This window comes from Spodoptera frugiperda, chromosome 3 (assembly GCF_023101765.2).
Source record: "Spodoptera frugiperda isolate SF20-4 chromosome 3, AGI-APGP_CSIRO_Sfru_2.0, whole genome shotgun sequence".
NCBI lineage: Eukaryota > Metazoa > Arthropoda > Insecta > Lepidoptera > Noctuidae > Spodoptera > Spodoptera frugiperda.
The window spans coordinates 1804512-1825755 of NC_064214.1; the positions used below are offsets into that span (position 1 = coordinate 1804512).

General features: G+C 34.5%; 3 protein-coding genes across 4 annotated transcripts; 1 reads left to right on the forward strand and 2 right to left on the reverse strand.

Annotated features, from left to right (window-relative positions):
- Positions 1-8318: 8318 nt before the first annotated feature.
- LOC118273886 (pancreatic lipase-related protein 2-like) lies at positions 8319-12537 on the forward strand. The gene is made up of 6 exons (XM_035591062.2): positions 8319-8493; positions 9325-9508; positions 10503-10651; positions 11418-11663; positions 11972-12314; positions 12444-12537. Exons 1-6 carry the CDS (start codon positions 8457-8459, stop codon positions 12487-12489), a joined length of 1005 nt encoding a protein of 334 aa, XP_035446955.2. The 5' UTR covers positions 8319-8456; the 3' UTR covers positions 12490-12537.
- A 965-nt stretch (positions 12538-13502) lies between these two features.
- On the reverse strand, positions 13503-15531 carry LOC118273883 (pancreatic triacylglycerol lipase-like). Of its 2 annotated transcripts, XM_050706152.1 has the most exons (6): positions 15364-15531; positions 15031-15217; positions 14626-14774; positions 14292-14537; positions 13830-14172; positions 13503-13602 (listed from the first exon to the last, which is right to left on the reverse strand). In XM_050706152.1, exons 1-6 carry the CDS (start codon positions 15398-15400, stop codon positions 13557-13559), a joined length of 1008 nt encoding a protein of 335 aa, XP_050562109.1. In that variant the 5' UTR covers positions 15401-15531; the 3' UTR covers positions 13503-13556. The 2 variants fall into 2 exon arrangements, with proteins under 2 accessions (XP_050562109.1, XP_050562107.1); XM_050706150.1 differs by lacking the exon at positions 15364-15531 and having other exon boundaries at positions 15031-15275.
- A 2176-nt stretch (positions 15532-17707) lies between these two features.
- On the reverse strand, positions 17708-19931 carry LOC118274200 (pancreatic triacylglycerol lipase-like). Its single transcript, XM_035591633.2, has 6 exons — positions 19819-19931; positions 19295-19481; positions 18929-19077; positions 18587-18832; positions 18165-18507; positions 17708-17862 (listed from the first exon to the last, which is right to left on the reverse strand). Exons 1-6 carry the CDS (start codon positions 19853-19855, stop codon positions 17817-17819), a joined length of 1008 nt encoding a protein of 335 aa, XP_035447526.2. The 5' UTR covers positions 19856-19931; the 3' UTR covers positions 17708-17816.
- Positions 19932-21244: the final 1313 nt, after the last annotated feature.

The following is a 21244-nucleotide window of genomic DNA, read 5'->3' on the forward strand; positions in this document are numbered from 1 at the left end:
TATAAGGGTGCTTTTCTGCCAGAGATGTGCTATGCTACGTTGCTGTGGATGTGTTTGGGTAACACCAATCATATTCATTGGTACACGTAGCGTAGCACTAGTGGAAACAGAGTCAGCTAAACTATGTATTTTTATATGGGAAAAGTTGTGCTATGGATGTGTGCTATAGAAGGCTTCTCTACTTTCGATACGTATACCATAATACTCGACTATAGTTACCTACAATAATATGCGTATATAATCTTATCTTTTTCCAATGTCTTCTATTTCTTCAATTAATTGCAATGAACAACTAAACATTATTATTAACAACTACCTATAAATGTGTGTACTATAATCAAAAATCCATAACAACATGCATCACGTTGATCTCTAATGATCCATTATATTGTACGCACTCTCCATACGAAACATCAACGAATAATTTATTTATGACGAAGCGGTAATTATTTAATATTCAACGAACAACTAATAATGGTTTATCCGACGTTAACTTTGAATATTATAAAGCGGAATGAGGAAGGGATGCAGTCACGTCGTCGCCCCCTACTCTCAAGGGAACAGTTGCTCCTGAAGGGCACGTACTGTGAAACTTGATAAAAAACAACCTATTTTGCTTTACTTTGAAGGAAAATTGTGTTGTCTCATTTATGACATCGTAATTCACAGGTTTTTTTTGTACCGTATTTCTTTTGTTCAGTTCCGTTCGTATTTATGGCTTGCCTTATGTGCGTATATATCATATCATGATGCTGAACATCTTAATCTACTTATCGATATATACTTTTGGTATAAGTTGTATAATGACAGTCTTAGGATTAGAAAAGCTCTGAAACTTATCCAAATACTTCAAAGAAAAATGATACACAGTGGATCAGGAAAGATTGTTAACATAGAACCAAAATATCGAAAATGTTTAAGAGAGGTAGGTATTAAATATAAGATTAGCGCTGAAATATGTGTACGTACAAGCACATGTATTTTGCATATTTTTTTAAAAACTACATTCAGATAAATGTGCTCTATTTAACCTGCTATCAATTTATCTACAAAAATAAAATTAAATAATGAATTTAACTGCCAGGGTAAATTCAACCCTATTATTCTGGTCAATAAGGTAACAATTAACGTCATCCCCATTTGCTTATTTGTGTAAGAAAGGGTCGAACATTGGCACTTGGTTGTCAAATCAACCGTCGCTCGAATATTAGACCCTCGTTGAGTACGGGTGTAATCGACCGCTGATTGTTTCCTTATATTTTGATTGCACATTTTAGGGGTCGTATACACCCCGCTGTGATGTTATGAGTTGCGAGAGTTAAATTTTTTGGTGTTGAGTCTTGTAGGTGAAAGTTTTTGAGAAGTTTCAATTTGTTATTAATTTTCTTTAGTTTTTCTTTCTAGATTAGGAAATGTCAACAGAATTTATGCTTAAGACTTTTCTTTTATTTAGAAAACGTTGTCCCACCTTAGGATTTTCTCCTGTGTCGTGTATGCGTTTGCAAACATACAAATGGCACTCAGACACAAAACGACAATTTGTAGATCTCACAAAGAGTTGTACTTGATGATTCCTTTAAATCAATTCATCATATTAAAAGGTTCCAACTCAATGACAGTACTCTAAAGGCTAATCTCAATATAATCTCAAGCAACCAAATCTGCTGACAGGTAATTGAGACTGGCCACGAAGAAATTCCCTCGAGGATAACAAACTTTGAGTCTGGGCATTGTTATGGCAACAAGGAACCGTTGAGTCAAATCAAAATTACACCTTAAATAAACATAAAATTGTTAATTAATATTAATTTTGTTATAGGGGAGTGTAAACGGAATGTTAGAGAGCTAAGTATTCAATCATCGAGGTTGCTTTAAAAAATAAGTTAAAACTCAAGTTTGGTAGGTCTTTCTAAAACAATAACAACAACCTCACGCCTGTCTCCTATGGGGTAGGTAGAGACAATTGACCACCAATCGCTACGAATCTTAAATACCTCTTTCGCTTCATCAACAGTCATCAGTCTTTTCGTGCATGCTCGTCGGTTAAGTGTACTTTTAATTTAGCCCTTCAGTTTGTAGTTAGTTTTTATTTATACCATTCATTCTTATTTTCATAACATCTTTTAATACAATACCACAAATGAAAATAAAACAAAATGAAGTATAAAATCTAATTTTGAATTTTAAATTAACCACAGTCAAAATATGAAGGTACTTATGTCTGTCCACGCACTTTATAACCAACCTTTTAATAAAATAAACTAAATGCATCATATAACAATTTTAATTAAAATTTTCAGCACACAATGGTTTAATAATTGAACTTTCAGTGATATTGTTCTAAGCCTTAATTTAAATCTAAATAGGCTTTGAAATTTGAATGAGAAGCCTGAATTTATTATAATTAAAATAAATTATTATATTTTAATAATAACTAGTGTTTACTATTTTAATCAAAAGTATGTAATAAAACAAAACGTTTGTTTAAATGTTTCTGTCATGAAATTTGAAGTTTGTTTCCTATTTTGGTTTTTACTATGAAATAAAAAAAAAAACATAAACTCACCCATTATCATTTTTCTATTAATATGCGTATAATGTAGTGGGTTGCGGTATTGTTAACATGTTTCTTGTATTTTTTTTTTCTCATATTGTAACATTTACCTACCTATATTGCAGTTATATGTTATCCCTGAATATTTAAAATAAAAAAGGTAAGGTATAAATAAAACCAAATACAAAACAAAGAAAAACAAATTTAAACGGATAAAAGTTAAAAATTTGTAGCCTCCTGTAGGAGCCATGCATCGATAATGACGAAGCATCGACGGTGGGTCTCTCTAGAGCGCACTTTGCATTCAACCGTGTTCTTATGTGGTCGCATATAATACTGTACCCAAACTGCACCGCTTCCATTCATGAATATTTACTGCACACCGAACAGAATATGCTCTGCGAAGAAAAATCATATTTCCTATATTATACAGACTATTTCTGATTCTGTCTTTTTGCGTCTATTGTATAGCTATTGTTTACGGCCTTCGACAATAGAGGCACTCGGTGCTAGACAAAATATGAACAGATTTGTATAGAAAAAACTAAGCTTGTTACGGTTCGCAAATAGACGGTTATAGTACGTTTCGAAAATTCGCGTTTCGGAGATCGAGGTCAATTCTGGTTGTCATCACATTCTACATCATAGTAGTTCGCACAGACAGTTAGAAGTTGGAAAGTTTGATAACGGTTTTAACCCGGAATGTAGAAACTTGCGAACTGGTTTGTGAAACTTAGATGGTAGTTGCTCCTTTCACACACAAAAACAAGCAAAGAAAAAGAGGTGAAATAAACCCCCACTCATTTTGGTTCAGAATTCAAACTGTAGTTTTTGATTAAATGGAAAATGTGTGAATTTTGGTATAATATATGTAATATAAATATTGAAATACCCATATATGCTGTCACAGTCTTAGCTATAGTATTATATTGTCGTATAGCTGACTCTACATCATCATCGGGAAATTGTTACGAGCGAGCGGGGCCAGATAATGAAATGTGAATATTTTGAAATGTATTTGAGATAGTATTATTAGTTATTAACATTTAGCTAGGTCATATACAATAGCTAAGTCTCTGGCGGCCTTATCTGTATAATGTGACGGCAACATAAAAATGTAATTTATAAAAATTGCAGCGTCTGCAAAAATATAGGTACTCGTAGTCTGTCAACGTAACTGTAGTAATTCAAGCATAATTTATAGAAGCGTTCTTTGAAAAGAGTTCGCATGTCAGCCGAGTAGAAGTTATGAAACTTTCGCCGTAATAAGAGACTCGTCAAAATAAAGGACCACGATTCCACGAGATTATAAGTCTCGTACCCCGTTGTTCGCCGTTCCAAGCGACGTTTGAGTATTTTCATCAAATTTTGTCGAACGTCAAATGGGTGTCTCCGCACATGAAACGGAGCATCTCCTATTATTTCACAAATGTTATCAGAATATCAAACAGCGATTGGGGAAAGTGTTACTCTAGTGTATCTATGTGATACATGGGCGAAATTGTGCTTTATTCATGTTGGTTTAGGGGTTGTAATTGAGTGTGTATGTTTGCGTGTTCGATTCGTTTTGTAGCTGATGGCTTGCGGACTGAGGAGTTGTGAGGAGCGAGTGTTTTTCACGGTCTCATTATGTGACGATTCGTATTCGAGGCCAGAAGAGAGTTACCAGTGTTAGGGTAAGGTTGAAGGGTATCACCCACTTGCCGGCACGTACCACTAGACCCTGCTTACGAAGTTCGTAAATGTTATTGATTTTATCTCGGTCTCATCCGAGATACGTATTTCATTTGTTTATTTGGTTCACGTTGTACCACCACATTACAAAACTCGTTAGACTAGTGTTGTAACGCGAACGTGGACACTTGATGTGATTTGATTACTTAGCTTAGTGAGCGCTATCTCTACGTGTGGGATTAAATTGTGTTTGTTTTGTTTTGGACAATGCGTAATTATTTGGACAATGTTTAGTATATTCATCGGAAGATAGTATCTATCTGCTAAACAGAGATCTCAGCAAAACATATTGTATTTTGTGTGTCTTGTGAAAAAATAGTTTAGTTTATTTCAAGACAGTACAAAACATTCAATTCAAGATTTAAATCGTATCTCCAAAACACTCAATTGTACTAAAAAAAATTAATTAACCTTCATCAAAAACATTTTCAAAGTGCACTGGACGTGAAATATGACAGACGTTGGAAACATAATTTTAAGTTATCTTTACAAAAAACTTTGAACCGAGAACTAGTGGTCACTGAGCAGTCGTTGATTAAAGTAAAACTTTTTTCATTTTCTTGTTTTAGTGAGTTCTTCAATGATGGACGTGGTGGAACTAAGAGCTGAAGATTGTTTACTTCTAAGGATAATCAACACTTTTACTTTTGTTACAATCAACACTTTAAGGGAAAATGTTCTTTATTTACTTTGTTTTGAGTTACAATTTGAAGATTACTATTTATATTCCAAGTTTTTATTTTGGGATGAAAAATTGACAGTTTACTTACCTATATACATTATACAGGTCACTGCAATGTTTTTATGGTATGTAGGTACATATTTTTCTTTGGCGAAAGAGATGGTCATATCATCACACATTATTTAAATACATTCATCCAGTTTTTTTGGTGTGGATCATAAATACCAATAGGACAAGAATTAGTGTGCTTGAAATACCAGCCTAATTCTGGTCCCACTTAGGTAGAAATTTGTCTAATCCTGTTTACAGAATGTACTCAAAATACTACTTCAATCTCTTTGGTACAAAGTCCATTACTCAAGATATTGTCGATACGTGTCTAATTAGTGACACTAATTATAGTACTCTATTCGTAATCATAGAACTATTAATCATTATTTATTGCGAATTATATTTTCAATCCCTTAAGAAGATTAAAAAGAATCCGTTTTACTATTTTTAGACATTAATTTGATCTATAAGCTTCGATAATGTTGAAATTGTGTAGTAATTGCGTAGGTCTGTAGATAAGCAGGTCATTTATAAAATCTGAAAATATAATTGCCTTGATTGTTTATTTTTACCTCAATTCTGATTGATGAAACATAAAAGACTTTGTTATTTATACAATTTCTTTCATTGCATCAAAAATCACAGTCGTCGCGCGAGACACTCCGAGAGTAGGGGATCACGTGACCATCTCCGGCCACCGTATGTGTGGTTCTGCAGATGGCAAGCAAGGGTAGCTTGCCATCTGACCAGAACCAGACCAGAGATAGATTATGGTCTGGAATAACATATAGGCTACTTCTTATTCCACGGGAACGCGGCCGAAGCCGCTGACAGAAGATAGTATCTATTAAAATAATTCTATTTACAAATCAACTTAAAGTGGAAAAGCAATATTATTATGATGCAATGATGTTTTCTAATTAGGTTATAGTAACCATTTTTTTTTGTCAATTTCAGATCGGGAATGTATCGTGTGAGTACGGGAAGCACTTATCAGTACTAATTGTAATTAAATGTTTGATTTTATTGATTTGATTACAAATCGTTACCTTATTTCACTGCAATAAATATATTCGTAACAGTTACAATAATTATACAATTATATAGGCATTGCATTACGTTTAGTCACCAATCATTGTCAAGTACCCAAAAAAAACAATACGCTAATCTGCTGATATGATATAAGTACCTATACTATTACTTATAGGTCATATAAAATCACTGTTTTATTATCTGTAAAGCTAGAAAAGATAGTGAACTTGATATCTGCAAATTATTTATTAGGTATAGAAAACAGATTAGTATTTCAGGTGTGGTAGGTATTTCTAAGTATCTAAATAAGTTTGTTTTGACTGAATACACGTGCCATAGATTCCGTCACGTGTTATTTCGAACAAAAATGTTAACGGGTTATTTAAATTATCAATCAAGGGTATCATCTTTTTAGGGTTTTGTGGGAAATTGTCATAAAGATAATGCTGTATATCATATAAATAAATAAATTTAAATAAATAAATAATCTAATGACTTCTCCCGCGTTGGGTGAGGCGAGAGGAAATGTCAGACTCTTACTGAACAAAAACTACCCGTTCCTACTCCTGCTCTTCGATCTGGAGCTCTGGCTACCCATTAAGTCTTCCGCGACTCCGGGTATGAGAATGTGCGCGACGCATCGTATGCAAGGTCTGGCTATGGTAAAACATCTATACATATAATAAAATCGTAGAAAAGTGCTGTCTGTACATTGAAAATAAAAATAAAAAAAATAGCAGGGGTTATTGTTATGTCGATCGAACAAAAATTAATTAATTTTTTTTTGCTGTTTGTCTGTTTGTCTGTTTGTCTGTTTGTCCGTCTGTGCGCGCTAATCTCAGAAAGAATCCGAGTTTTGCGGTTTTCACGAATATATTGTGGGATCTATAAATTTACATTTAGTGTTTGTTTCATGTCAATCGGTTCATAAATAAAAAAGTTATGTCAAATTAAAGAATCACGTCGAACATTCTATGCTTATACCATTAATCTCCGCAACTATTTGACGGATTTGGTTGAAATTTGGTACAGATATAGTTTAGAACCTTAGAAAGGACATAGATATATTTTTATTTCAAAAATCAAAAAATAAAAATAAGAAATAAATTATTTATAAATAATTCTATGTCGATCGTTACACACTTCGGTTCATGTTATTGTTTTAATTTATCGAAAAAAAGTAAATAAATAGTAAAAAGGTATGAAAAAAATAATATCAATATAATAAAACATTTAGTACAAAGAAAATGCTCTAACGGAGTATAGATAATTCTATGTCGATCGTTACACGACTTCGGTTCATGTTATTGTTTTAATTCATCGAAAAAAGTAAATAAATAGTAAAAAGGTATGAAAAAATAATATCAATATAATTAAACTTTTAGTACAAAGAAAATGCGAACGGATATAAATAAATAATCCAAGTTGTCTTTATCCTCGAAGATGGCGTTGGGATCGAAATAGATCGCGCTATGGTTTCGTTACATTCATTTGGTTGGGTATCGGCCGAGCGCTTCGGTACTATCGTAGAAAAAGTGTATTATCAGTCGTATGATTATTTGTCTGTAGTGGTCCTGCTGTTTCGTATATTCTAAATTGGTTTCGTGTATTTGTCAATTAATAAGTTTATTTGTTGGGTTTACCTGGTTTTTTGGTTAAACTATTTAACGTAGGTTTAGTTTGTATCGATATCGATTATTAGTAGTTACTGTAGTTAATCTTTTAATAAAATTGTAAGTCTAATTTATAAATTAATTAGATTAGATTTAAGTCGTTTCTTTTAAATTATTTAGTTTAAGCTTGGTTATTATAGCATAGAGGATAGGTTGTAATATAGTTTCTTTTTTAATTGTTATAAATTCGTAGCTATCTTTAGTTTTAAGTTAGTTTAAGTCCGTATCTAAACTATTTTTTCAATGCCCTAACTGAGTATACATCTATTAGATTCAAACGCAGAGCTCAAATGTTGATTTTTGAAGAGTTCCCTGGAATATCTTCCACATCTCATTTTTGAAGAGATCCCGCGAGATCGGGAAATGTGACCAAAACCAAAAATTTGCCGGAAGTCACTATTCCACGCGAACGGAACTCGCGGGCAAAAGCTAGTTTAAAATATTTTTAAAGAAATACGTATAAATTGTACCAATTCCAATCATTTTATCATCTGCCAGTATCAACGATAAACAAATCCAGAAAGTTCTTGATTATGCATATAAACACATTATACATTTTTAATCCGATACGATCAATACAATACACATTTGCGAAGAAGATGCAATTTTCAAATATGAAGGAGATAAGATTATAGTGCTATCACTGTCATTTAAAGATAAAACCAACACCCAGGAAGATATTATAAATAAGCAAGTTAAGGCTAGTTTGTTATGTGTTTGTGTTCCAACAATGCAGAGGGTCTTGTTGTTTATTTTAATTGCGACCGGTAAGAATTTATTTTATTCCAATATATTAGATTAACCTTAGATAAACAAGAAGTCACTAATACTTAAATTAATCATAAATTCAATGCTGAGAACATCTAAACGGTACTCACGTAAAGTCAATGAAATAATCTTTGTTGTGTCGATCTAAACTGTATTGAGACTAGAATAAGAAATGAGATTACAAATATTATCAATGAAATCTCAAGATAAAGGCTCGGTGATATTGTAGATGTCAATGATGATAATATCTCCAGTTGTACCATTCAATTTTACTATAATATTGGTGTTTTTAATGTCGTTGAACCTCTGTGTGTAGTAAATATTACTCAGCTCACCATATCTGTACAATTAGTTTTACTTATTTATTTATCTTTTCACTACAGGGCTTAAGGACTCCCAACCCCATTAGTGTTAAGTTCGTAAAATAATAAATATGATGACTTAACTAAAAATCACGGTTTCCTTTCGCAAATTAATGGAAAAAAGCTCTACTAGTTTTGAGTTACAGAGGGCACGCTGCTCATGTGAAGAGTTCACATGAGCAGCGCAGATGCGGCGACGCCTCGCTTAACCTTCCTATACTCGCGTGATTTTTTGTTATAGCTATTCGCGCGCGGTCTCACAGACCGATAGTTTGAACTGCTGTCATTTATTTTTTTTCTATGAAAACCTATTAAGATTCTATTAAGATTATATTTTGTTTTCAAAATAGAGTCACACACACACACACACACACACGGTTTACTCACGTAAACCGTGTGTGTGTGTGATTTTTTTTAAAATGTATAATATAAGATTTAAAAAATAAGCCAAATTATAACATTTTTCAGCTTACACCGTTTTCGCGGTACCAGCGGCAGAATTAGAGAAAGAACATGAATACTCTAGATACATCCAAATGCCCGATGGGGAAGGAGTTATGCACACAGTCGACCTTGAAGCTGAACCTGATATGGAACTCCTCAATGAAATAAGCAGAGACCCAGCCGACAATTTGTATCTGCTTTACACTAGGTTTGTAGAAAAAGAGGCTTTTTGTAAAACCTCGAATGAAAATTTCGTAAAAAAGTTTCACGATTAATTGGACCAATTAATGAAGATTATTAAGTTATCTACAGTTTTTGATATCATGTATTTGAAACTCTTTAAATCAGAATCAAACATTTTTTTTATGGTATAAGCCGGTAAACCAGCAGACGGATCACCTGACGGTAAGCAATCACCACCACCCATGGGCACTTGAAACGTCAGAGGCGTTACAAGTGCGTTGCCGGCTTTTCGTGGGTTAGGAATTTAAGGGCTGTTGGGAATTAAAAAAAAAACATATCAAAAAATGTTCTCATCAATCGTACTTTTTTGGAAAGAAACATGGTAACCAGAATAAATAGTATCTACTTCATCATCAAGCGCTCACTAGGTAGTAGAATACTTATACTTATTCACTTTGACTGACACTAAAACTTTCACTTTTCAACAATTGTAAATATTTCGAAAAATAAAAAGCAACATTAATCTAAAAGACTGTCCGGAGGTCTGCAGTTTTTCCTTTATCAATGAACGCTTGACGCGAATGAAGTTGCTCTCTGGGGAGATGTAAAAGGAAAAGAAATCTAATGATAACCGTGCTTCTGGGATCTTTAACGCTTATTAACTACGTGTTTTTCATTAGTATATAATTGCATTGCTATCGGGGTAGCTTGTACTAAGCTATTTAAGTTACTCAATATTTATAAATATTATGAAAAAAAAAATATGAATTAATATTTATTTTTTTCAGAAAGACGGTCGCTTAACATCTCACATAGGTATCTCGTAAAACTACTGGCTCTGGTTAAATAATTGGAAATTCAGAATTGTAATTGAGAATTAATACTTTCTTGTTAAAAGTAATTCAAAATTTTATACGTTCCTCTATTATAATCACTTTTGAAAAGAAAGCCTTTGAAGAAAGATTCTACGCTATAAGCAAATAACATTTCAGTATGTAATAATTTGTTTTTTCCTGCAGGCGAAACCAGATTATCTCTCAAACCCTAGTGATGAATGATGCTAACTCTATCACGAGATCCAACTTCGATGCCAACCGACCGACTGTTATTATCGCTCACGGATGGCTCAGCAACCAATATACTTCTACCAACTATATCATCAGAAATGGTAATTTGAAATTGGAATACAAAAATGTAAAAATAGGCTCATTCCCCTATTACACGGGACTTATAACACAAATGGTGAAAAGTGGGTGTACATTGTATAGCGGTATTACGTGCTGTAATGTGCACCTCTGCCTAATCCTTCGGGGATAAAAGGCGTGATGTTGACGACGACTAAAATTAATCACAAAAAGTCATTATCATAATCATGCCTTGGCAGTGTACATCTGAGCTACCGGCGTCCTCTAAGTAAGAAGATTGCCCACAATATACACAGTAGCTTAACGGAATGAATATCGCAAAACAAAATGATGTTTGATCGTAAAATATCACCATACAAAATTCACAGTTGCTGAATAAAATAAACCTTTTGATATTAAACTCGTACGTAATCACGTTTCTGTTCATCTTATAAATCAACGACAAACAATATTGACTATATTTTCCAGTTGGTGGAACGGAATCATCAATTGTGAATTCAAATAAAGCGAATATAGTCTCTTTTATTGAAAAATTTCATAACTTTTCAGTAAGTCTGATTTTATTTGAATTTCTTTGAACGACAACAGTTTCTTCGAAAGGTTATAAATATTTTTGAGAAAACAAGACAATACTAAAGAAATTAAATAAATAGATTAGAAATCAATATTGCATTTATAACCCTTTTATTTGTTTCTTAGATTATACGAAGATGAAAGGTGATTGATAATAAGTAACATACATACAAGGGGATTGAAAGTTTACTCTACACTCCTGTTTTCTTATTACAGCCTACCTTCGAAAAAGCGACGTGAACGTCATTGTACTAGACTGGAGACGCCTTGCTGCTGCTGATTACGTCACAGCCACTAGAGGAGTACCAGCTGTAGGACGTGGTCTTGGCCAGTTCCTCAGTTTCCTCAATAGAGTCACTGGAGCTGCCTTCAATTCCATGCATATCGTTGGGTTCAGTTTGGGTGCACATCTGGTTGGTAACGCTGGAAGAGAACTCGGAGGCAGAGCTGCTCGTGTCACAGGTATAACTTTAGAAGCATAATGTTGTAGTACTGAATTGTTTAGCTGCTTACTACCTAGCGGGTTTACCGGGGCTCCGGTTCGAAAAGCAGGAGAAGAAACGGGGTGGTTTTTAGTCACCACCTATATTACAGACTCTGACACATCCCTCTCGCCTCGCCCAAGGCGGGAGAAGTCATTGGATGACCGTAATGTTTAGGGATTAGTTTTATTATAGACACTTATTTGGAAATACGTATTAGTGAGGATTTATTAGTGCTACTTACTTAGAAAAACAATGTTATTTGAGTCTTTCTATTTTGCATTTTAGCATTGGACCCAGCTGGTCCCCTATGGAACTACAACTCCAACCGCGTCAACCCTAACGATGGTGTCTACGTCGAGGCTATCCACACTGACGGTGGCTCAAGCACTGGTGCCCTAGGAATTGGCATGAACGTGGCTAATGCGGACTTCTATCCGAATGGAGGTGTCTCCCAACCTGGTTGTAACACCAACCTCTGCAACCACAACCGTGCTGTAGAATTCTTCGCCGCTTCTGTCACTTATAACCATCTTGTTGGACGACAATGTACCAATACATTTCAAATCTCTTCAAATACTTGTCGAGGAAACCAGCTTCATATGGGCAATGATGATTTAAGGAAAACTGGGTAAGTTGTTTTGAATTTTTCATAAGTATTAAAAAAGTGATTAGCTGGTCATTTCAGTGATCAGAAATCATTATCATAATAATTTAAGCTTATTAATAATATAGTAACAATTTCCTTTGTCCATTTCAGATCGGGAATGTATCGTGTCAATACGGGAAGCACTTATCCATACTAATTATAAGCAAATGTTTGATTTGACGTTGAATAAAATTTTTGTATACAATTTATTCATTTATTATTTTACTCTCTCTGAGAGAGATTCTGAGAGCATACGGTATTTTATTGTGTGGAAAAACTCCTTTCTTCCTCTTATTGCACCACAAAATATTATTTCTTGCTATGTTTAAAAAAGCTTTCAGACTACGACTTAGAACTTACTGATACATCATGAAAATTACAATTATCTCATCCGGTTAATTTATTACTGATGAAAACAAGCATATAGACACTATAATGAAAAGTTTAAAAGTCTGTCGTAAGAAAACAAAATTAAAAATAATTTCTATATCAATCATGACGTCTATTAATTATCGTTAAATCGCCAATTACTGCTACCTGTATATAGATTATGAGTCTGATTGTGCGGAAATCACTCATTCAATCAAAATCAAATTGCTAAGTACCTTGTGTAGGGTATTTACCAAATATGACTACGTGTAAGTGTTTTGATCCTTATCTCTTATCTTAAATCGATAATAATTCTATTCGATTTATTCTTAGAAAAAGGTAATTTAAATTATGATTTTTTCAATTGCCCTGTATTTATAAACTCAAAATGTATAGACTGGAACAGTGTTCCAGTGTGTGACAAGTTGTAAAATTATGCATGTTTTTTTTGCACTAAATAAATAAATAGACTCATATGAGATCGTATATTAGGGATCTGAATCAAATGACTGCAGGTAAAAAAAAACTTCTTTGCGGTCATTGAACCTGTTATTCGTTGCGTAGGAGCCAGTTTCATAATATTGTGAACTCTGTTACACAAGAATTTAAAACAAAGTCAACCAATGACCGTCACTTGGTCGAATAATTGATTACGATACTATGTAAAAAAATAAACAGAAAAGCTGATGAATTAATTTGTGTATTTATAACATCAGAAAACCATTTAAAAAGTTATATGAAAGGAATAATAGTTTTTTTTCATTTCCACATTGTTCTTCGTAAAGTAAATCAAACTCAATATAACTTAGTAACGTAAGCAGTCGGTTTTATTAAAATCTAAAGTAAATAAATAGATCAGTATGGATATCTCCTGGATGTGTTTGAACGGAATCTTCCAGAACTGTAAAAAAGAAAAGGAAAATATTAAATTATTATTGTTAATCTCTGACTGACGTAAACCATCGATTAAAAAATACGTGACTCATGCACACGCAATTCGGACTTTCGTAATGTTTTATTAAGGCAATGGTAGTTTACGACAATGTAAGCAAAAATAATTTATTAATGAATCAATGTCACAATTTGCATGCACGTAATCTTTATAACAATAAAAGCTGAAATTCTCACCCAAATTTCCTCAGATCGTTGTTTCCCATGTGAAGTTCCACACCTTTGCAGCTGTTCCAAGTAATTTGCCAGGAGCTGGAGCATTCCTTTCCGATGATATGGTTGTAGGTGATGGTAGCAGCGAAGTATCTCCAGGCATTGTTGTGGTTGCAAATGTTAGTGAGGCAGCCTGGTTGGGAGATACCACCGTTGACGTAGAAGTCAGCGTTTCCAACGTTGGAACCGATGCCAAGACCTCCGACAGTGTAACCGCCGTCAGTGTGGATACCCTCGACATAGACAGCGTCTTCAGGTTTAACGCGATCGGAGTTGTAGTTCCATAGAGGACCAGCGGGGTCCAAAGCTAGAGATTAAAAAAACATATTAATAATAACTGCAAATTGTAACAAATATTCTTAGTTTATATGCATATAAAATAGACTGCAACTGAAAATAAAAGTACTATATCAATATATTAATTACCTGTGACACGAGCGACTCTTCCATTAAGTTCACGACCAGCGTTACCGACAAGGTGAGCGCCCAAGCTGAAGCCGACCAGGTGCATAGAACTGAAAGGTGCTCCTGTTACGAAGTGCACGAAATTCAAAAATTGTCCGAGACCTCGGCCAACAGCTGGGACACCTCTGACGGCAGTATTGTAAAGGGAAGATGCAAGTCTTCTCCAGTCCAAAACGATCACATTACAATCTTCTCTATTAAGCGCAGCTGCAAAAAAGTAAAACAGATTTAGTCCAGGTTCTTGTTACAAAATACAAATATTTATTTTTATAGAAATCAAAATGTCAATTAATACCGTCTCTAATAATTTGGTTAATGTTGGTTTCTTGGTTGCTGAGCCAGCCGTGGGCGATCACGATGGTGGGCACATGGGGGTTGAAGTTAGAGTTGTAGATGGACGCAATGTCGTTCATCACTAATGTCTGTGGCGACTGGGGGTTGCGTCTGTAATAAAAATTTGTAAAAAATCACAATACTGTTAAACTGTAATAATAAATAAGACCAAGCCTGAAATCTCACAAAAGGTTTAGCTAGAAGTATGTATTATCTATTATACACAACAGGAAAAAATATTTGGTTTATTTTAAAGGCAGCAAATTGTCTTAAAACATTAAAATTATTTTCATACAAAAACTTGGAGAAATCTTTCATACTTTTCTCTATTTTAATTGTGTTCCCAAATGCTTTTTTTGCCACTTACCTGGTGAATAATAAATAAATGTTGTTAGCTGGGTTTCTAGAAATTTCGTCAAGAAGTTCATGGTCTAGCTCAGCTTCTAAGTCCACGGTGTGCATGACACCTTCGCCATCGGGAAATTCAATAAATCGTGGGTATTCACGATCCTCAGAGAACTCCGAATTTACCGGCACCGCAGATGCGGTATATGCTAGAAACGCAAACAATATTGTTAGAATTACAATCTTCTCCATTTGTATATTTTTCATCATCGATGTTCATTAAATGTATTTGTTAATTGAAATTTATTTTCTGGTTACACTTTACAACTATAAAAAAAAATACAGTTAAACTTACCCGCAGCGACAAAGAGGCATAGAAGGGCCGCCTTCATTTTTCGAATTTTGATGACAGTATGATATAATTTTCAGCAACACAGCACTATTTATTCAGAAGTTATCATTGTAACAATCACGATCATAATCTCAGGAATAGATTAATCAATTAGCCTACTACTTTACGATAACTGTTATTTTGTTAGGTAAAAACGAGATTAAAGATGTTAATAACATATACTCGTATGCGTGTCTAGTAGACTCTGTTTCCATGTCTTTGCTCTAAAGATAAAGATTTGCGCGACAAGGTAACAGATAAGGTAGCTGTAGCAAATGTATATCGTCTATTATATCTTGTGCCTAGTCCAGATTAGACTATCGGTCATATCGTAGAAAATGTTGTGGTTTAACAAAGATATTAGAAATAGATTGTTTTTAGACAACAAAGCTTAGTGTTTGGTTTAAATTATTTGAAATAGGTTCGGCATCTAAAACTTTCAATTAACGAAATGCCGCAATGTTACATTATTACTTCTCGCTAGCATCTTTTAAGGTGGTGGCACCTGTGTTCTCACAGTGTATTTAGCGAATAGGCTCTACCACCGTAAAACTGCCATATTGCACAATATTGTATATAAGGATAATTGCCGGCTGATGTCCCATTTCACTTAGATTAAACTTGTTCAATGGGCCTCAGCAAGTTGGCTTCGGCTCTTCGTACGCCTTCCAAAGGTCCGGTACACTTTAGTTCCGTGAAAGGAAAGAACATCTTAATAATAATTATTTAGTTCTATACCATCATCCAAAATACATCAAGCTCTATCTCCTGAACTAGGAAATGTCTGTATATCAGGAGGCAGTACCTTGCCATTACAGTCATACAAGTAATTTAGTCAAAATAATAATTAATTTTCATTTAAAAGTCGCAGTCGGTCATTGTTACATATATGTCAAAATACAAATCGTCCTTATGATGTCAATCCTAATTGCTGATTATCAAGAAAGATAATGTAGTAATTTACACAATTGTCCTTGTGCATTGAAATTGCACAAACGAAAATCATAATGTTGTAGACAATGACAATGACTTTAATGACCTTCAAATTGAAATTAAGTAGTGACGAATTATGAACAGGTGCATTGAATTATTTATTAAATAAACGATTTGTTCTTTCAATATTTTAACAATAACGTGTTATCATACGACGATATATGTATATCGTTCTGTGCTTTCAATATTTTAACAATAACGTGTTATCATACTAATATTATATACGTGAAAGTTTGTTAGTTTAGATGTTTGTCCTTCAATCCCGCTGAACCTACAGAACGGATTTTGATGAAATTTGGTATACAAACAGCGTATGAGTTGATTTGGGTGATAAGATACTTTTTAACTCACGGGAACGCAGGTGGAGCCGCTGGCAGAAGTTAGTGCTTTATTCTTTAACTATAAATTATTACGTGTGTAGTTAGTTCAAGTTTATCTTGATTCCGTCCCCTACCAAACCTATATGTATTCACTATTTTCAATAGCATGCCACTGATCTCAATTTTCAGGTCTTCGCAAACAACCACCACCAATCTCTCTGTGGATATAGCTACGCTTTACCATATTTAGAGGATACTTTACCCTGCGTTTGCCAAAGTACCACTACAATTTGCTTATTCTTTAGACTAAATAGACATGGTTCTTAATTGAACCTGTATCCAGATCATATCTTATGGTCACGCTCAGCTGACAGCGTGACCATTAGATGGTAGACCAGTCAAACTATAAATGTATGTGTCTCGGCTCTATATTATTATTTCAGTACTAATCAGCTCACTACTGAGTGGAGCCCAATGAACGTCATTAGACATCTCGGCAGGCCTAGAAGGAGATGGCAGGATGAACTTGATGCCAATGAAAAGTATTGGCCACAGAAAACTTTACGAAGAGACGAGTGGAAGGAGGGTAGGGAGGCCTTTGAAACGCAGTGGGAAGACCAACGGTATTAAAAAAATTGCGTAATCGTAGTTGAAAATATCGGACAGTAAATATTTAACAGGTATAGGAAGTGCACCAGTAGGAATTGGTCATACTAAATCAGCACCGCCTAGTCAGCACAAAACCATAAACCTTCATAAAGTGTTTAGACTTCCACGCATATTAATTCATTGCCATTTTACTAAACTAATCATATATGTCTTATCTTATCACCCACGTATTTTTTATCAGAAATTTCGTGTCAGATTTTATAAGGGATTTATTATAGAGTAGGTATAGGCATAGAAATCAATTAATTTGACCGTGATAATGATTTCTACACAATGTAAACATAGCATACCGACATTTAGAAAACAATAAAACTAATGAGCTATATTCTGTACAATTTTAATTAATACTAGATTAAACCTTTGTCATTTTTAAAACAAATGAAAATAAAAACGTTTTGTACTTTCTTCAAAAGATTCTCGTGCTCATCAGGTCAATTAAAATGGATATCTTCTACCGGTGTCCAGACGGTACATTCCAGAACTGAAAGGAAAGAAAACTAATTAATTAAAATTGACATAGGTAGATATTAATTATACCTATAATGCGCAATTTATCATATCTCGAAATCAATGAATTAGATAGACGTGTTACAAAAATACCTCGGTCACATACAACAAAAATTAAGTGTCATGACTATTGAAAATTAATTACGTCTTTCTAGCTTTAAGTACTAATGAATAAGAAAAACAACATATTTTTATTTTCCAGATTTTTTCCAATTTATCCGCAATCTTTCACAAGGTACTAAAAAGGAAAGGAGGTTCAGACAGTGTACTACTTACCCATATTTTGTTAAGATATCGTTGCCCATACGAAGTTCAGCACCGCGGCATGTGTTCAAGGTGATCTGGGTTGAGCTGGAGCACTGACGTCCAACCAAGTGGTTGTATGTGACAGTAGCAGCAAATAGTTCCCAGGAACGATTGTGGTTGCAAATGTTGGTGAGGCAGCCAGGCTGGGAGATACCACCGTTGGGGTAGAAGTCGGCGTTGGCAACATTGACACCGATACCCAGACCTCCGACGGTGTAACCACCATCAGTGTGGATAGCCTCAACGTAGATAGCATCATTGGGGTTGACGCACTTGGAGTTGTAGTTCCATAGAGGACCAGCAGGGTCCAAAGCTAGAAACAAAATACATATTTTTAGTAAAAATGTCTTCGTAGCTAGGTAAACAAAAAGGGAATAGTAATATATGTGTACCTGTGACACGAGCGGCTCTTCCTCCAAGTTCACGACCAGCGTTACCGACAAGGTGAGCGCCCAAGCTGAAGCCGACAAGGTGCATACGGTTGAAAGGCTGTCCGGTCACCCTGTTCAAGAAAGCGAGGAACTGTCCAAGGCCGCGACCGACATCAGGGACACCTCGTACTGCCGTAACGTAGTCGGCAAGAGCTAGTCGTCTCCAGTCCAAAACAATAACGTTTGTCTCGCTCTTTCTTAAGTAAACTGAGGAAAAACAAATAGGTGAGGTTGACGAACTAAAAGATGAATTTTGTACTTTAATCTCTTGAGGATAAAATGTAGATTGAGTAAACATCTTACCATCTCTAATAGAAGGATTGAGATCACTGTTCTGGTTGCTGAGCCAGCCGTGGGCAATGACTACCGTAGGGTGGTTAGCATTGAAGTTAGAGCTGGTGACAGAATTTGCGTCGTTGATCACCAACGTTTGAGAATTACTGGGGTTACGTCTGTAAAAGAAGAAGAATGTTTAGTTATAGTGTATCTTAATTTACTACACCAAAATTGTCAATGATATCCAGTTATGTATTTTATAAAACTAAGCTGATTATCCCGAAAAAAATGGTACAAAATGATTCGAAATATTGGTGTTTGCTTTTAAATATTTAAGAGTAGACAAACTGTTTTTATTGAGAGTTGGTATAGGTTTGATCTTTATGGCTGTACCTCGTGTACAGGAAGTACTTGTTGTTGGCAGGGTTCCTGGCGATCTCATCGAGGAGATCCATGTCAGGCTCAGCCTCCAGGTCTACTGTGTGCATGACGCCCTCTCCATCGGGGAACTCGATGAATCGAGGGTACACTCTGTCCTCAGAATAGTCTGAGTTAACGGGAACCGCTGAAGCGGCGTAAACTGTAAAAATAATATTTTGATTAATATTTGCATTGTAATATGGCAGTATCTGACAATTATTTATGTTTTGGAAAATGTGATTCATATCAATAGTAGATAGTAAGGTTATCTAGAGCCTTTGAAATTGGTTATAAATCTATTAGATATATCAGACACTTTGTTTATTCTCCATTAGATAATTTGGTCTCAAAAATATTAAACACTCACGAGCATTGATTTGCAAATCTCATTCAAAATTATAATCAGGCACTTGAATAAAATTAGAAATTACAATAATATTTAGAAAATCTAAATTTTGTAGAACATAAAGTAATAATATAATTAACACAATACATACCCGTAACAATGAGCAAGCACAACAGAGACTTATGCATTGTGACAACAATTTCCAGTAAGTCTTGAACGAAGAGCCCCTATAGGCTATTTATTCGGGAACTTATCAGCCAAAATGAAAAGATTGCATGATTACACAATTTTATCAATTCATTTAACGGATTTGCAAAGTTTTGGTTGATTTTGGAGGATTAATCTAGTCTTAGATAGGTACACAAAAGTGTAATTACATAATTTGTGTCAAATTAATTGGTTTCCTTTTTTGGATGATAAAGTATTTGTGTCACTTCATTTCTTCGCATTCGTCTTGTGAGATACACGTTTGATACATTTTGTGAAATTATTTTTACCTAGTTTATTGCTAGCACTAGAAAATTGTGAATCAACACCTAGGTGTTGACGATAGACTGTTTTGCGTAGTTTTGTAATTTTTTCAATTAAAAAATCATTTGATGACTTCTCCCACTTTGTGTGAGACGAGAGGGAGTGTCAAACTCTAACTGACTAAAAAACGCCCCGTTCCTACTCCTGTTTTTTGACCCGGAGCCCCGGTAAACCCCCATTCGTGCCGAAGCATGGCTCTCCCATACTAGAAACTTACTCATAATGTTTCTACCTATGAAATTATATTTTTTATATTAAAAATAAAAATAAAATGTTTCAAAAGTCTCATCGTGTGGACTGTTCAGATTCGGGGTATGAGTGTTTAGATAGATTCACATAAAAAAGATACATTTTGTATGTAAAAGTAAAAATATAATCACAACATTTTTCTAGAAACATTAATTTTCTGGTATGAAGGCATTTATCATGAATGACGTCAAATGTTTATCGTAAACCTCATTCATAAAAATGTATACTACGAAAGATCGCATGTCGTTGATAAAACTAAGGATGTAGGTATGGCGTAACTACAGGGTGGCAAAGTCAGCAAATTGCCGTTTAGAAATTCTCAGCTGGACTTCTCTCTATGAATATTTGCTAGGCCTCTACTTTGATGAATTTGTCAAGGGCCTCTTTTGGCCACTGGGTGTATGGAACCAGCTAAGCTGTGTAGGATAATACTTCTGATAAAAAAGTCGAGTTTTTTTTCTTTGTTCTGACCCTTATTGCATAACACCACATCATGCCTCTTAGTCTTCTAAGGGATTCGTAGATATATGTACGAAAATCCCTTGACTCGAGCCGGGAATCGAAGCCAGGTTCCAATGTTAGCTAGGCAATCAAGCTTGTTATTATTTAACTAACGAAGCTTTTTAGTATGTACATTTTAGATTTTTATCAATTAGAAATAGAGCATATAATGTTAAAAGTCGACAGCCATCGTAATCTCATTACGCATTGTAAGCTTCTCTAATCTTCTACTCATTCCTTCGATTTCTGCTACAGCTAACTTTTACATGTATTTTGTACTTCTATCATTACTTTGA

Coding starts and splice junctions, on each gene's coding strand:
- LOC118273883 (XM_050706150.1), bottom strand. CDS start 15,275: ATGAAAAATATACAAATGGAGAAGATTGTAATTCTAACAATATTGTTT. Junction 14,775..15,030: donor ATTTATTTATTATTCACCAG/GTAAGTGGCAAA, acceptor TTTTTATTACAG/ACGCAACCCCCAGTCGCCAC. Junction 14,538..14,625: donor TAACCAAATTATTAGAGACG/GTATTAATTGAC, acceptor ACTTTTTTGCAG/CTGCGCTTAATAGAGAAGAT.
- LOC118273886 (XM_035591062.2), top strand. CDS start 8,457: ATGCAGAGGGTCTTGTTGTTTATTTTAATTGCGACCG. Junction 9,509..10,502: donor TTGTATCTGCTTTACACTAG/GTTTGTAGAAAA, acceptor TTTTTCCTGCAG/GCGAAACCAGATTATCTCTC. Junction 10,652..11,417: donor CAACTATATCATCAGAAATG/GTAATTTGAAAT, acceptor TTCTTATTACAG/CCTACCTTCGAAAAAGCGAC.
- LOC118274200 (XM_035591633.2), bottom strand. CDS start 19,855: ATGCATAAGTCTCTGTTGTGCTTGCTCATTGTTACGG. Junction 19,078..19,294: donor AAGTACTTCCTGTACACGAG/GTACAGCCATAA, acceptor CTTCTTTTACAG/ACGTAACCCCAGTAATTCTC. Junction 17,863..18,164: donor GATATCTTAACAAAATATGG/GTAAGTAGTACA, acceptor CTTTCCTTTCAG/TTCTGGAATGTACCGTCTGG.